This window comes from Podarcis pityusensis (genome assembly GCF_964106645.2).
Source record: "Podarcis pityusensis genome assembly, chromosome: 2".
Classification (NCBI taxonomy): domain Eukaryota; kingdom Metazoa; phylum Chordata; class Lepidosauria; order Squamata; family Lacertidae; genus Podarcis; species Podarcis pityusensis.
Window position 1 is genome coordinate 93,113,991 of NC_138029.1, and position 16,305 is coordinate 93,130,295.

At 40.4% G+C, this 16,305-nt stretch overlaps 2 protein-coding genes across 5 annotated transcripts in view; one reads left to right on the forward strand and one right to left on the reverse strand.

The window, feature by feature from the left end:
* The window catches only part of LOC308471645 (uncharacterized protein), a 132,351-nt gene extending 127,633 nt beyond the window's left edge, over nt 1-4,718 (forward strand). Inside the window, exon 5 of the transcript XR_013983034.1 lies at nt 4,700-4,718. The gene's annotated coding sequence lies outside the window, so the exon portion shown is untranslated. The remainder of the gene's footprint in view (nt 1-4,699) is intronic.
* ITPR1 (inositol 1,4,5-trisphosphate receptor type 1) overlaps nt 1-16,305 on the reverse strand; it is a 216,347-nt gene that overhangs the window by 105,685 nt on the left and 94,357 nt on the right. For all 4 annotated transcript variants that reach the window (XM_080995581.1, XM_080995580.1, XM_080995579.1 and 1 more), the window contains 15 exons: nt 15,856-16,016; nt 15,176-15,317; nt 14,150-14,308; nt 13,514-13,686; nt 12,201-12,320; nt 11,640-11,834; nt 10,747-10,998; nt 10,252-10,393; nt 9,315-9,468; nt 7,023-7,210; nt 5,241-5,376; nt 4,064-4,118; nt 2,393-2,558; nt 2,127-2,297; nt 519-584 (listed from right to left, as the gene is read on the reverse strand). In XM_080995581.1, coding sequence (XP_080851707.1) covers nt 519-584; nt 2,127-2,297; nt 2,393-2,558; nt 4,064-4,118; nt 5,241-5,376; nt 7,023-7,210; nt 9,315-9,468; nt 10,252-10,393; nt 10,747-10,998; nt 11,640-11,834; nt 12,201-12,320; nt 13,514-13,686; nt 14,150-14,308; nt 15,176-15,317; nt 15,856-16,016 — 2,280 coding nt within the window. The remainder of the gene's footprint in view (nt 1-518; nt 585-2,126; nt 2,298-2,392; nt 2,559-4,063; nt 4,119-5,240; nt 5,377-7,022; nt 7,211-9,314; nt 9,469-10,251; nt 10,394-10,746; nt 10,999-11,639; nt 11,835-12,200; nt 12,321-13,513; nt 13,687-14,149; nt 14,309-15,175; nt 15,318-15,855; nt 16,017-16,305) is intronic.

Sequence of the window (16,305 nt, forward strand, 5' to 3'; positions counted from 1 at the left end):
TCTTTCATTCACACACAACCCTGAATATAACCCTAGAATTAATGTTAAGACTGAAAGACTGTCCATGGAAATTATACAACAATGTTGCATAAGATTTTTCTTACTTTCTTTCTAAAAACCAGTAGTAAACCTGTGTAGATTATTTTAAATCTTGCACTTTGAGTACATTTTAGTGCATGAATTATATAAACCATTAACACATACATTAATTGTCCGTACTTCATTAGTCTAGTCCATAGCACTATGAGAGTTTAATGATTTAGTTAAACCAAGTTATTATAAATACTATACACTCAGGTGCCATGATCCAACAACTCATTTGGCATACAAAGGCTCCAGTATATGCACAGAGCTCTTTGCATGCAGTGGCCTATTATCTTCTAGGAGGCAAGGAATATTCCATATTCAGACAGGAAAAGGTGCATGGTATATATTCATAGCATTCATAGCATTCCTCAACTCATAGAAAAGAAGAAGAAGGCAAAAGTAATGGGCAGCTGGGAAAGGATGAGTCTTACCTCTTTGACCACCCTGTAATTATAGCTACTAGTGCTTTCGGGTTTCCGTGATTTGCTGTGGCCTTCCTAGGGGACAAGCAAGATTTATTAATTTATTACATTCCTCTCCTCCCCATTCTGGTGATCATTAGTACAAATTTTAGCAGCTATTTCGCACCAAAAACTCTCCAGAAGTTTTAAAACTTTTACCAACCTTTCTCTCTTCACCAATATTCAGTTTTAACACAAACTTAGCAGCGGTGTTGTCGGAACACGCCTGGGGGGCACATGCAGCCCCCGGAATGAGACAGACCTCTCCGGGCGTCTTCCTGATGAAGCGTAGCCCGGGACATTCACAAATCAGTTCCAGTGCACACCAGCGACACATATCAAAAGACATGTGCACACTCACTCAGCAGAGTATAGCAGAAATGATTGTGGAGTGTGAGTGTAGCATTCTAAGTGATTTATTAAGCAATATATACAGGACAAAGCAACCATGGCGTCCTCTTACTTCTTCTCCAAAAGAGAGAGAGAAAGAAAGTACAAAAGTACAGTACAGCGGAAGAGAGATAAGACTGACTTCCGTTCTCACAATTTCCAAACCTAGAAAGTAAACACTGACATGTGATGTAACAATCACACATCCAGCTACGGAGGAGTGAAATGCTAACAGGTATTTCTACCGTGAGTGTTCACAAATTATCAAGTCACACACTCGTGCTATTTACCTAAGGCATATATATCCACCCCCCCCCCAATTCCTTTAAATGGATAAATCTTATAGCAGCACAATAATATAACTGCAGCATTTTAAAAAAAATACTAGTTACATTAAAGGCACAGTATGATTAGTGGTACTGTTTGCAAGTAAACAGTGAGGAGATATTACACATATGTACATTGTGTTATTGGTCTTTTATTCTAAATTTTAGTTTAATGTGAATAGCTATGGAAGAGATGGTTTAGCCATAGGGACAGGGGATGGAGGTTAGAGGAGGCATATATAACATGATGAATGGAATAAAAAAAGGAGACAATCAGATTTTAGGGTTAAAAGCAGCTGGGAAACAGACCAAGAAACCTCTTAGAGGAAATCTTCAGGATTCCCATGAATTAAAAATGAATAAATATGTAAATGTAGCTTTAATAATATATTGCACAAACATGAACAACGATACAACTGGCCGGGAGCAGGGGGAATAAACATAAACTGTGGAAAGAGAAAACAGCAACAACAACAACAACAAAACAAAGGTGTAAGAAGACGGAGAGAGGGGTGGGAGGAGAAGAGAGGGAAATCAAAATGATAAAACTATGATTCTAGAATAACTTTGCTAAAGTCTTTTAGAACTTATGTTTAAAATATAATACTTTTAAGGTTGTGTACAACATTGAAATGTTATTCATCTTAATCAACCCAGTCAACCTTCACAAAAGCCATCTGAGTTAGGCAATGACATTGTTCGGGAGCAGAGGGCAGCACACAAAATGAAGACTGCAAGAAAGCAATTTGCCCCAAAGCCACCATTACTGTATATAGCTTCAGGCTGAGATGAAATTTGAACTCTCCTGCTCTTGACCACTACATTACACCGGCAATGCAACAAAGACAAAAGCTATTCTTACCTCCTTTTTCTTATGTTCATTCTCTCCTGTCGTTACATCCATCGTTTCATCAGGTCCCTGGCCTTTGTACACCCAGAGTTCGGATTTTTCCACAATTGATCTCAACTGATCCAAATCTTGCTTTATCTGCTTGTAGTTGTCCACATCTTGGCTGGTGACAAGCAGTTGGACCTTACATGAATTGCAATCCATTAGTTGCATAACACCCTTGCATCATCTCACAAATTTAGAGTGAAAGTGTGGATGGTATAGAACACTACATTTACCTGTTTAAAGGCCTGAAGGACTTCTTGCCTCTGACTAAAGTGCCTAAAGAGTAGCTGAAGGGCTCCAGACACGAGAGGAGGGTAGTCGTGCATGGTTAAATGGAGTAATACTCTAAGGAAAGTTCTGCCACCATGATCATCCAAATCTAGCGGTGTATTCTCTTCACTGAAAATAATAAAAATATATAGAGTAAAACTGGGGTGGGGGATGGTTCCATTTAAGAACTTCCAGGCAGCTTCCATAACTGTGTTAGTCTATCTGATGTTGGGAGAGGAACCAGAAACCACCACAAATTCAAATTCAAATACAGTGGTACCTGGGTTTTCAAACGTTTCCATTGACGAACACGCCTCGGAAGTCGAACAAGCTACACAGCTTTGGCTGAGTGTAAGATCCTGAGGCCTAGCTGTCGGCTATTGAGTTTTCGGTTTTCGAACGTTTCAGAACTTGAACAGTCTTCCAGAATGGATTACATTCGAAAGCTGAGGTATCACTGTACAGTGTAAGCTACCAGTGGCAATGGAAGAAGGGCACCCTTTTTCATATTAGAATGATAAAACCGTGGAGTTGGATGGGACCCTGAGGATCATCTAGTCCCATGGTTCCCAACGTGGGGCACACACCCCATAGGGGGGCAATTTGATAGCTTGTTTTGACCAAGTTAATGGCCGTTTAGTCTTCCTCCATATGAATAGGAGTTCATTTTTTGAATAATAAAAATTATATGTCACCGGGGGGGGGGGGGATCGGGATTTTAGAGATGCTTAGGTGGAGCATGGCCCAAAAAAGGTTGGGAACCACTGATTTAGTCCAACTCCCTGTAATGCAGCAATCTCACCAACTCACCACCACAATCTCAGCACTGTGAGCAATTCACCTCCTCGTTTATTCTCTTGAAACTTAGCAACACCCTAAAAATGTATTTACCTTTCTCTAACTAATCTAGACCAAGGTGGGAGATTTGTGGCTTTTCACATGTTTCTGGACTCCCAGCTCTTGTGAACCCCAACAAGCATGGCCAGTGATCAGGGATGATGGGAGCTGTAGTCCAGCAACATCCCTGATATAGACACTTTTTTTTTTTGCAAGCAAGCAGTGATTGCTAAATGTCACCCAGAATATTTGCACCACCAAAATCTGTTGTACAACAGGATATCCAGTTTTTATTATTTCCCCTCCAGCCCCTACATGCCCCCCACATTTGTTCCAGGGGGTTCCCCCCCCCTGCTCCTGGGCAGATTCTGGGGTTGCACAGGGAGCTGAAGCAGGGAGGAGAGGAAGGGGATGTCTTGTTGAACAAGCAGCTGCTATACTGTATCACACCCCTGTTCTCCTATATGGTATTCTTAACACCCACACACCCCACAAACAGACACCCCCACCCACTGTGAGCAGGGGAGGGGGACAGACAATGGGGTCATGAAACCACAGCTGCAAGAATACAGTTTACATCCCCGGTCTGCCCTCTCATTTAGTAAGTACCTTAGGAAACATACATGGATAATTATTTTAACTCATTCATGGTAATTAAAGTAACAATTATTGTATGCGCAAATGAATGATTAGTGCAAGTGATTTGCTCCTCTGAAGAACTGTGACCTGCAACTGTCCAGAAGCAGTTTTGCATACAGTTCAGAACAGACAAATGCAAATCGCAATAGTTTACTTTCCTGCCTCCAAATATCCCTTCTGCTTGCTCTTCGATGTGTTCAAAGTCAAGAGCTCCTGTAAAGGAAAACAAACAGTTTTGTCTTCTATGCCAAGCTGAAAATATAGCTTAAAATTCATTAAGGGGAGCAGAGGAAGCAAGCTACCATTCTTTCCATCACAGAAACTACACTATAAGAATCCTCTGCTGAAAGGCAAGGAAATCTTCTGTGAAATAAGATCCAAAAGGTTGTTTTTCAATCCAATTGTATAATTTTAATCCAGTTGGCATCCATTTCAGTTGTATGGGCAACTACTGTGTGAAGCTGTTTCAAACTACGTTATACAGTAGAATATGTGAGGGTATTGTGTGCATGCAAACTTATGCCTGCATCCGTACACAAACACGCAATATTTAAAGGCAGCCTTGGATTTTTCCAGAGGAGCAGTATAGCAATTTGTGCAGCCTCCACCTTACATAGTTTCAAAGGGAACTTATGTCTTCCATAGTGTGATACTGCACGCATATGATTTCTTTATTGAACTTTTTTTTTGAAATAAAAGTTTAAAAATGAAACAAAAAGTGCAAAGGATAAGCTCAATAACTATGCATACTGATAATCTTCGTACTTTCTTTCTCCTTTCTATTTTCTTCACAGGGTTTTCTTTACAGAAATTTTCCTCACAGGGCTCAAGATGTGGAGGTAACTAATGAAGTCCACAATCTAGAGCAGTGTTTCCCAAAATTAATAAAGTCATTATAGTTTGATAGCATATTATTGTATCTTGCTTAATTAAAAAAACCCCACATGGACAATGGAATGGCTGTTTTTCTGCTTTTATTCACAAATGGTTCAATAAGTCATTATTGAGGGAATATACCAAGTGGCACATTGGGATGCGGGTGGCGCTGTGGTCTAAACCACATAGCCTAGGGCTTGCTGATCAGAAGGTTGGTGGTTCGAATCCCCGCGATGGGGTGAGCTCCCGTTCCTCAGTCCCTGCTCCTGCCAACCTAGCAGTCCGAAAGCACGTCAAAGTGCAAGTAGATAAATAGGTACCACTCCGGCAGGAAGGTAAATGGCATTTCCGTGCACTGCTCTGGTCAGGGGTCCCTTTACCTTTACCTTTACCAAGTGGCACATACCAGCACCTAAGAAAATTTTTACAGCACTTTTAAGAGAACATGTTGTAACTGACCTGGTACATTTGGCATTTCCTGGTTATTGCTTCCTGTAGGTGAATCAGGTGTCTGTGCATTGCTTTCATCAAACTCATGTTTAAATATGCACAGAAGGCATGAGATTCTATAATCCAATCTCACATTCAAAATGAACTGATGATTCCATAGTGTTTTTAAAAAGAAGAAGAAGAAAAAAGAAGAAGCTTCAATAGCACAACTCATTACCTCCCCCTTTTGCGTTTTTAAAAGCAAGGAACTTCCCTTTCACGTGCTTAAGGCATGCATTTAAAATATATTAGATATCAAAAGTAACTCCTACCATGAAAACCAAAATCTACCGGTCTAGTTTGTATTATATATTATAGATGCATATTGTATCTAGACAAAAGAATACACAAAACAAAACAAAACAAAACACAAACCACCTTTTCCAAAACAACACAATATATCAGATTTTTCCCTGTTGTAGCTAAGTAAAAATAAGAAGATGGTCATTCTGGCTTTTCCTGTTTTAATTCACATTGGCAGCATCAGTCAGTACTACCCTGTCAGTTCATGCTTATACATTTCGGTAAGTTAACCAATAAATCTGTATAAGCATAACTAGGGAACGAAAGGAACTGCCTTGCTCATGAAGCCCAGTTCTGTGGACCCTAACTGTCAGCAGCTCCTCAGGGTTTTAAGCAGAGTGTTCACCTGTTATTGTCACCTGTGACCTGATGTTTTAGCTGCAGAATGCCAGAAAATGAACCTGAGGCCTTCCACTATCAAAAAAATGTACTTTATCCACTGAACTACAGTCCCTTCCTCATGGCATTTACCGTATTTTTTGCTCTATAAGACTCACTTTTTTTCCTCCTAAAAAGTAAGGGGAAATGTGTGTGCGTCTTATGGAGCGAATGGAGGCTGCGCAGCTATCCCAGAAGCCAGAACAGCAAGAGGGATTGCTGCTTTCACTGCGTAGCAATCCCTCTTGCTGTTCTGGCTTCTGAGATTCAGAATATTTTTTTTCTTGTTTTCCTCCTCCAAAAACTAGGTGCGTCTTGTGGTCTGGTGCGTCTTATAGAGCAAAAAATACGGTATCTAAGAGTAGCACAGGCTACAGAGCAGACACAAAAAGTTTCAGTTTCCTTCTAATTTATAATATATTTTTTCAGTAGTTATCCCAAGGCTGTGCACTCTGACCCAGAAACCTTGCCCCAGTTGGGTTGATGAAAATGCTCAGCACACTGAATGTCAGGCAGCCTGTTGCAAAGCCGTAGCTTTCAAAATAGGATCTGCAGTGGAACTCAAGCGAAGCCTTGGAAATACTGTCATGGGAGCACGCAGCTTTCTGAACACCTCCATTGGATTGCTCTGCTCCAACTCTCCTGAACAATGTCAGTATTTCAACCTGACTGCTCAATGTTTTATAGGAGCTGGGTTGTTTGAAGTTACCTTGCACGCAAAAGTTTTAAAGTATGTAACTGGTTTTAATGTGACTGGTTCAATGGTTTTAATGTAACTGGTTTTAATGAGGGCATGGGTTAAACATTTGCAACTGTTCGCAATTAGTAGTTGTTATTAGTATTTTGTTAATACTTGCAACAATGTTTATTAATTCTTTTTCTAATGGTAATTTTTTTTAAAAAAAAAAATAAAGCTTACACGCAATCCATCCAGTGAAAAAATTATTCATTTCTAATTCTGTCAAAAAGAGAACAATGGTCTAGAATGAAAAAAATCCCCAAACAACATAAGCATGACAGTACAGCTCTTGCGTCAATATAGTTTTCTAAGCTATGTCACCTGAAGTATACCTGAAGTATCTCAATGATTTTCAGCTTGGTGTCCATTACCAGGATGTCTTCTTTCTCAGGTTCAACCTGTTTCACGTTACCTTCTGGGGCAGCAGCAAGAGGAGTCATGGGCAAGAACCCTCCACCCCTGAGCACAACTTGGGTCATCAGCTCCCCAACACCGTGGATAGATCTCATCACATTGCTCCCTTCAGAGAAACAATACAAGATAAAGTTTTGTAAAACAGTAATTAAGGTAAGACCTGTCTCAGCATTACCTCTCTCAGCCTATTACACACATTACTGTATAGCGGAATCAGATTTAATGTGTACCTGCTTCTTATCTATCAGATGCAACATGTGCAACCTACAAACTGCAGAAATAACGTATTTGTGGCATTCTGCTATTTATTAAAATGCTTTGAGGTCGCCCTTCATCTGCAGATACACAAAATGGACATGCAAAGGCAGAGAAAAATAAAACAAACAAATCCGATATAATATAATTAAGGATACAACATTGTTATAAAAATTCTACATGCTGTGAAATAGGCAACACCCTCCACACTTACAGAAAGTAGCAGGAACATTTAATGGATACTGTGTTGTACGAAGCAATTTCTATTCCAGGTTGTAGTTATTAACAGCAGTTACATTTAAGAATTGGGACCTGTTTTTTTCTCCTCTTCCCCCTCCAACTCTTTCTCCTTGTGTGACATATCTTTTACACTGTAAGCCTAAGGGCAGGGACTGCCTTACTAGTGATTTTTGTAAGGTGCACTGAAAGCCTTTTCAGTGGGGCACCAATGCATTAAATAAAGAAACAAACCCTACCACTATATCATATTGAGGGGAAATCCACATGGGAGTCGCCCCCAAAATTTGCATCCTTATACTTTATTCTTCCTCTCCCCTGACCATGGGAAACAATGGCAGAAGAAATGGATCTTTACCTGCCTCTCCTGTCCCATACTATGCACTTCGAAAATCTATTCCAGAGGTTCCTTCGGAGCAGATTTTGAGATTACATGGATGGGGAAGAGCAAGGTATAAATATGTTGCATGAGTGGAAGCCCATTCCGTTTGTGTACAGATAGTGTTGGATGCATCCCACTGATAACATATGGGAACAGATGCAAGCCAGGTATAAGTGAGATGCTGAAGGTTGCACAACATGTATAAATGAGATGGCATGTATTTTGTGCCACCAGCTCATATGCTCAGTCCACGTTCAATCATGCAGTTGCAAGCTCATGAGCACATGCACATGTTAATAATGTGCATTGACAAGGCTGGGTGATAGTGGTTTTTCAATATCACCAGCCAAACATCACGGTCTGGCAATGTCCTGCAATGTTGAAAAAACAAGCCACATTGGCCTCAGCCTGTGAGGTGCTGGGTGCAATTGCCACAGCACTCACCACGGGTGCTGAGGCAGTTTCACCCCAGCGCCTGGCCCTAGAGGGGCTGGGACAAAGCAGCATCCCTGGTGCTCCCTGCTCATGGACAAGTGGGAAAAGTACCAGGTATTCCTTGTGCAGCTCTGCTGGGGATGGGGAGGGCTCCCCATCTCTGGCAGAGTCATTCCCAGTGCTCTCCCCATTTGCATGGAAGCCAGCACCGGGCTGGGGTATCATTTAACTGCTCAGCTGAAGGGAGCGGCAGCCACACACTTCTCAGCCAAGCACTTTAAAGATGCAGAGAGAGGAACAAGCTGTATCGGCGCCTCGTGGATGCAGCTTTTTTCTCCCCTGCGCAGTATGATATATGATGATATATCACTACTGAAACCGCCACCGCTCCTAAGCCCCTCTGCGAGCAATGCTCGCTGGAGGAAGTCGCTAGCAGAGGGACGCAGGAGCGGTGGCGGTTTCACCAGTGATATAGCTGACATTGGGGTCTGCTCCTCATATATTGATATATCGCCCAGGCCTAGCATTGACTGTTTCTTTGGCTGGCACAGCCTGAGAGCAAAGGAGAAACCATGTGAAAAATGCAGCAGCCAATGTGAAACTCAAACTCCTGTGGGTATTGTCTGCAACCTGGAGCAACAAACTACCACCATCATTAACCAGAGGAACCTTGTCAAATACGGATGGAAAATTAGGTGTTCCCCACACCTGACTTTCATGATGAGGTCTCCACGATAGGAGTCAGCTTTCTCAGGAGTGCTAGACAGCCTATCTTTTACAATTTACAAGCCTGCTTCCCCCACTCCTTGACACAGGGTGACAAAAACGAATGGCACTGACAGAGACCAATCATTCTTCAATAGCACGTTTTTCTTCCTCTATGCCCCATGGCCATTCATACCTTTACTCTCTTCTCCTTTTGCAACCTTTGTGATAGGAAAGATCGTAGCAACATGGACACAGTCCAAAATAGCCAGGAGGATTTTTGTTAGCCTGAGCAGGTCACAGAAATTGTAGAAGCCAAAATAGATCAGGTTTCGGGCCAAGTTTACCACCTATTGTTTTAAAAAGAAACAAAAAATGGTTTGTTACAATTTCTATGATATGTACCAAAGCACCTGAATATTGACTTTCTGGCACCCACTATTCAAAGGATCTGCACAGAGCCAGTGTGGTACACTGGTAGACTTCAACCGTGGAGATGAAGCTCAGTGGAATATCTCAGGCTAGTTACTAATTCTAAGCCTATCTCAATTGACTGGGCCACTGGGAGCATTAAAAGTTGGTAACACCCTGAATACCACCCTCAGCTGCTTGGAGGAACAGGATGCAGCTATCCTTTATTTTTCAGAATATATAATCATAACACACAATACTGTACCACTTCACTATACCTTGCCATAATAAACATAATTTTCTGTATTTTAATAAGCATTCTACTGTGTTTTACTGCATATACAGATGTATTATATATAGAAGCTGAATATTCTGGATTTAAATCTGCCAGTTCATATTTTTTACATTTTTTTACCATTGATTTTTGGACAGCAACCTAAGGCAGTGCTTTTTCGGAGAGCTTTTCTCAGTATTTCGTAACAGATCTCCTTCAATTGTTTCTGTGGGCTTTTCTGCTTTTTAATGACTTGCTATTCTTTTTGGTCTTTTTTGTATAATTTCACTTGTTATTGTTGTGCTTTGCCCGTCTTAGTATAAAGAAGTTTCATCTGTTGATACTATTAGTCCAACTATGTGGGCAATTTAGCTCCAGGGTGAGTTAGCATCTACTGTATTCAGAGGTCTTGCAACTCAGCTTTCTTTTTTAAAAAAAAGATATTTACCTCAAAGGTGAGTTTATTTTTTTCTTTGTCGGAGAAAGGAAATCTCTGACAGACAACATCTCTTAAATATTCCTCAACGAAGTCCATGGTTTGTGCAAACCGCTCCTTGATTTCATCTTTGGAAGTTCCACTGCTATCATAGCTGAAGAAATGAAACAAAAAACTTCAAATGGGTGAATGCCATAGGAAACGTATGGTTCTTTTCCTTTTCTTGAGTCAGTCAGAAAGTACACAGAAAACTCTTATGCCGATTCAGACCACTGGTCCATCTAGCTCCATTCTGTAACATTTTTAGCATATATTTTTTTAAAAAATGTGGCTCCTGGAGCAAGCATTCCTGCTTTCCAAAAGCCAGCCACCAAGCAGTCACTCCTGACATTCCTGAATACGGTCTCACAGTAGGACTGCTACAAGGCATTGTGCAAAAGAGCGAAAAAGCATCTAGGTATTTGATGGCCCTCATTTTAGAGAACCATTTGATCACAAAATACTCACTCATCGATTGCAATTTCAGAAGGTATCTCTGACCACAACCGGGCATATTTTACTGGTGTCACCTGTTCTTGGGGATCGCGGTCAACGTGCATATGCAGCATCAGCCGGCAGAACGACGCTCTCAAGTCATAAGGCAAATTTTCATCGGACATGCAGCGAAGGATGAGATCTACATCTAGCTGGCCAGATATTTCATTTATAGCCAAGTACTGCCGATCAAGGCACATCCTAGCAAAAAGATTCAGCTGGTACCTTTGGGAGTTAGGAGAGAAGGAGAAGAGTATCATTTTGCTTGCCTGGGACTGAAAATTAGAAGATACCTCAGAGGGAACAATGCAATGCATATTTCTGATGGAGCAGCAGAAATAACACTTCTTCAGGAACAGAAGTACATTAGCAGTCCTTGGGAGACTAAATTTCTCACTTCTGGACCCATCACATACATATATATATATATATATCCGCATATAATTAAACATTACTTTAATCATTTCTTTAAATCCAATTTGAAAAATATCCCAGATGGAACTGCTGATGAACCTTTAAAAAACCCAATGTATTTTATGTATGTATTTTAGAAATTTGGACAAGATCCACCAAACAAACATGAAGCCTCCGAACAATTTTAAGGAGTTTATAATAAAAAAGTAGATTTGAACAACCAATTTTGCCAATGATCAGTGAAAAATGCCGCTTGATTGTAAAGAACCAATATCACAGCTGTATGAAACTGTTGTTACGGAAAGCATCATTTGAGAGCTATCTCTTTAACCAATTATATCAATGAACCTTGAAGTCTTCTAGAAGCTGGTTAACATTACAAATAGCTAGAGTCAGTTGTCTATACACTTCAGGTTACACTGCCATAGCCAAATATCGCTTGCGGTGTTAACCTGTAGTAGCTGAGCACATCCCGGTCTTCCTTCTGCCCTTCTTTAGCATCCTGAGCCAGCTCTCTGATACTCTTACTGCGGACCTCTTTGTTGCTGTCTCTCCAGAATAACCAGACTTCTTCCTCATCCTCACCAACCTCCAATGAATTCTCTCCAGACGACAGCTCTTCAAATTCAAACCGAGACAGGACCAGTCTAAGAATTGAGCAAGAGTGAAAAGCAATTATTTATATTAAATATCTTAATGAATCCACACAAGTTTATTCTATTTGTTATCAGAAAGCCATTTTCTACCAGCCAACACTACATACAATGGCAACAGCACACCTTGGCATAGGGTAAAGGCTTTTGTTCATTTTAAATCTACTTCATAACACACCTACTTCTAGGATTAAAAGCTTGTTGAAGAATCCATTGTTCCATCAAAAATAATAATCTACGTATTATCTGTATTTTCCCCAAACTGGAGGGGGAAAAATTTATGTGTCATTATTGTCAGGCTCAGAATGCTACAATCTTCTTATTTCTAAAAGAAAGTTCTTGAAAAACATCTCAGCTTACTTGGTTTCAATGAGTATGTCTGCATTTGCCGGGTTTAACACAGCTTTACAAATCAGCTCCTGGGTCACCGGAATAGATTTGTTCATGGACACACAAAGATCTGAAAGGTAATCCAAGAACCTAATGGGGAGGGAAAGCCAAAGCCCATTAAACTTTGTACAATGTTTCAGATGCTAAAGAGCTGTATTAAAGAAGGTGATAAAATATAACCCCCCAGGTCCTCAAAAGATTAAGGCCTAGGGTATGCAACAAATAACTTACCGAATGCACCTAACCTACCAAATCATTTCTTGTCATCAGACATCTCATTTTTAAAATCCCCTTTTCTACAAAAAAATATTTTAAAAAATCATAAAATCAAAGAATTGTAAAATTGGAAGACCCGGGATGACCCGGGGGTCATCTAGTCCAACCCCCTGCAGCGTAGGGATCTCAACTAAAGCAGCTATGACAGATGGCCATCCAACCTCTGCTTAAAAACATCCAAGGAAGGAGAGCCCACCATCTCCTGAGTGAGAGCATTCCACTGTCAAACAGCTTATACTGTCAGAAAGTTATTTGTGGTATTGAGTTGGAATCTCCCTTGAATCCATTGGTTTGGGCCTACCCTGTGCTCTTTCTTTAGAAAGAGCCATTAAGTTGTTGCAGCAAATGCCACACTTTTAACATTTGAAGAAAAACCAAGGTGCTGTGACTACATATCCTTGAGTATCCCCCCTCAAAAAAGCAAACCAACCACCGGTCCTACCCTCCAGAGCAGGAGAGAACAAGCTTGCTTCATCTTTCATGTGACAGCCCTTTAGATATTTAAAGATGGCTATCACAGCTCCTCTCAGTCTCCTCTTTCACAGGCTAAGCATACCCAACTTCCTCAACTGTTCTTCATAAGGCTAGGTTTCATCATGACTCCACGAAACCAGGGTTTATTCAATTTTGAATCAGCAGTAGATTTCACCCCATTAGGCTGCATCCAGACATTATAACACAGGACAGAAGTAGGTGCCCCCAAAAGTATTCACTGGGTGTCTGCTGACAACAGCACAGGGCACAGGCACTGATAATGACCCCATCCTACCTGTAACAATAATCCCTTCGATAACTTATGTTGCGCCCCTTGTGCATCATTACAACTCATGACATTGTGTGGAAAGCTCACGAGCATTGTTGGCGCGTCAATTTCTCTGAGCAGAAAGACCCAGGCAGGCATGAAAACAGACTACTGACAAATTGTTCAGGTAGTTACAGAAAACCTACAGGAGTGTTAATGCACCGTTTATTTTGTCTAAGCAGTAGAAGGAAGAGTCTTCTCTTACCTCGGCTCTCTGTTTTTCCTTACAAGGCTAACAAAGGTATCAATCTCAGCAGCAGTAATGTGCTTCTCCAACAGCTTGCGGTTATTATGGAGCAGTGCTGTTATGGTGTCTTCTGCCAAGACGTCATACCCAATTTGCTTCTGCATAAAGCCAAACTGCTTGGCTATATATTCCTTGCAAAGAGAAAGTGGGTGGGGTGGAGAGAGAGAGAGAGAGAGAGAGAGAGAGAGAGAGAGAGAGAGAGAGAGAGAACTAGATGCTTACATCCTTAAAAACCATTAGAGTGAAAGGAAATGTGAAATTATCCATTTATGTTGATTTCTTGATGTGATTTTTTGTTTTTAAGAAAAGACTACTGAAAGCAGGGTGTGCATGATCCTTTTGTCATATAAACTGCCCGGTCTAACTTGGATTTGCAGTTCTAGTTTGCAATCAGCCCAATTGTTCTTTGCGTAAGTCATATTTTTTTCCCGTTTGTGTTTAACAGCAAACAATTATTCTTATTGATCATTATTGGGTGGTGGTGGGGAGGCTAGAGAATGTAAATGATTCAAAAGCCTTTATACCAAGCAGTTCAGTTGTCCTTTATGGTTACATTTTAGAAACACACCAGACTGTCTCAAACTCCTTGCTAACCTGGTTCTTCCTGTAGTCTTGTTGGGAGTGTCTCAAAACTCTGTAACAGAGCCGACATATGTGTCTGAAAGGAGCGTGGCGTTGGTCTCCAAGTTCTTCTAGTCTCAGCATTGGTCCATCTCCACAGTCAGTAAATGGTGCTTGTAATAGCTTGAATATCTGGCAAATTATTTTAGAAAGGAAGAAGAAATGAATCAGCATTAACATTGCAGCACTAGAACCATGAATATCATCGACACAGAGCCTTGCCTTAGGTTTACTATGAGATTGAAGTGATCCTATCTACTGACAGCCACTTCCATTTCACCAGAGGCCGTGTCTACATGCCAGGATCCTTGCCTACAGCAACTAATCACATGACGGAGAAGCCTATATTGCCAAGCTGCTAAACCCCATCCATATGCAAATTAGCATTTTTAAAAATAGACTTCTGAGCATGGCAGATGACACCAGACAAGCAAACTTCCCCTTATAATCAGTTATATAAGGGCTGGTTCACATGTTACTGTAGACCATGGTTAAAGGTTTACCAAGATTGACCAGATTGATTTACTTCATTCCTCTCCTAACATGCGCGGGAGCAATAAGCCACACTCCTTGGCTGAGTGTTATGCCCAAATCAAGTATCATAGCTTGTTTTGCTCACACCATAACAAGGAAGTCAACAAGAACAATCACTGGCATTACTGTCATGCACTGGGTTGACACTTTTTCATAGAGATATTCACTATGACTTCAACTTCTCTCCCCCAGTTAGCATACACCCATCACTGTAGATGTGAACTTCAAATATTTTGCCCCACTATTCACAACTTACATTGAACAACATTTGATATTTTGTCGCCCATTTATTCAGGGTCCAATTTCACAAATACTTCTCAACTGAAATCTGGGATTCTGGCCAGGGATTTATGTTTTGGCATCTCTATTTACAAGCCCCTTATCCCAAGAAGTCCAGACCATCACCTATTTATTTGTGACATCTATGTAATCAGAAACAACCTTATTAAACACAATTTACTGTACCTGTTTCAAAATATTTTGCTCTCTCATTAGCTTTTGTCGTTCTCTGTTTGGCTTTGAGAACATGACTTCAAGCACATCTTGTCCAGAATTTGTTCCACCGGTAACAAAATATACCAAATCTTCCAGCAACTTTGTAACAGACCTACAGTTTGTTTGTTTTTAAAGAAAATCCTAGCTGTTAATCCAAAATATGTATAGTGAACATATCACCCTCTTAAAATAAATACAAGCCACTGAGTTACAATGAAGAAAAGATGCTCATATTAAAAACAGAGCCCTGTATTCAGAGCCACCCCAAAAATGTATTACGTTTAAAAGTTCAAAGTTATATTTTGAGTAATTCTTGAAGGAGAGGGGTTGTTAAATTCATAGGTATCAAGGAAATTGGTACAAGAAACACATGCAAGATCATTACAATATGTAACAGTTTTATTATTGTCTCCTTTTCTAACAATCCCTAGCATGTTTTAAAAACTAAAAATAACTTGATGCATATTGTTGCAAATGGTCCTTTTCTGTACCACTCTGTGACATCCACCTGAAAAGCAGTATATAAGTAACTTAAATATTAAATTAATGAATGAAGTAAACAAAGCTGCCTTCTCTGTCTTTCAACCTTCGTCTTATGTTGGAGAACATCTTTTTTCCATTAAGAAGCTCGCATTATTATTTTTCCTTACCTCCGTTCATTCTGGGTTATTGTCCCCTTTTCCAACTTGCCAGCAATGGAACCCAATACTTTGCTTGCGTCATTTGCAAAATCCAAGTCTCGGACTTCTGCAGGAGAAACTGGTACTATAGCAAAAGCTTCTTTGTCTTCTTTTACTGGAGAGGTGCCAATCTTTAAAAACAAGGCAATTTTAGTCACAATCTCACAGAGAAGACCCTAGGGAAACAATGCTCAGGTTCTCCAAACATCATTGTGAAATTGTGGTAGGAATAGTTCCATTACCACAATAGGCAATCCATTGTCTTTAATTATCATAGTTCAAGCCAAACTCATTGCTTCAGATTCTTCAGTTTTTTAAAGTGAATATTCTACTATTATCCATTGGATTTTATTTTATTTTTTATGGGCTATGATCTGACTTCTGTTTTCCCTCTAGTGCTAAACCAGAAAAAAGCAGCGG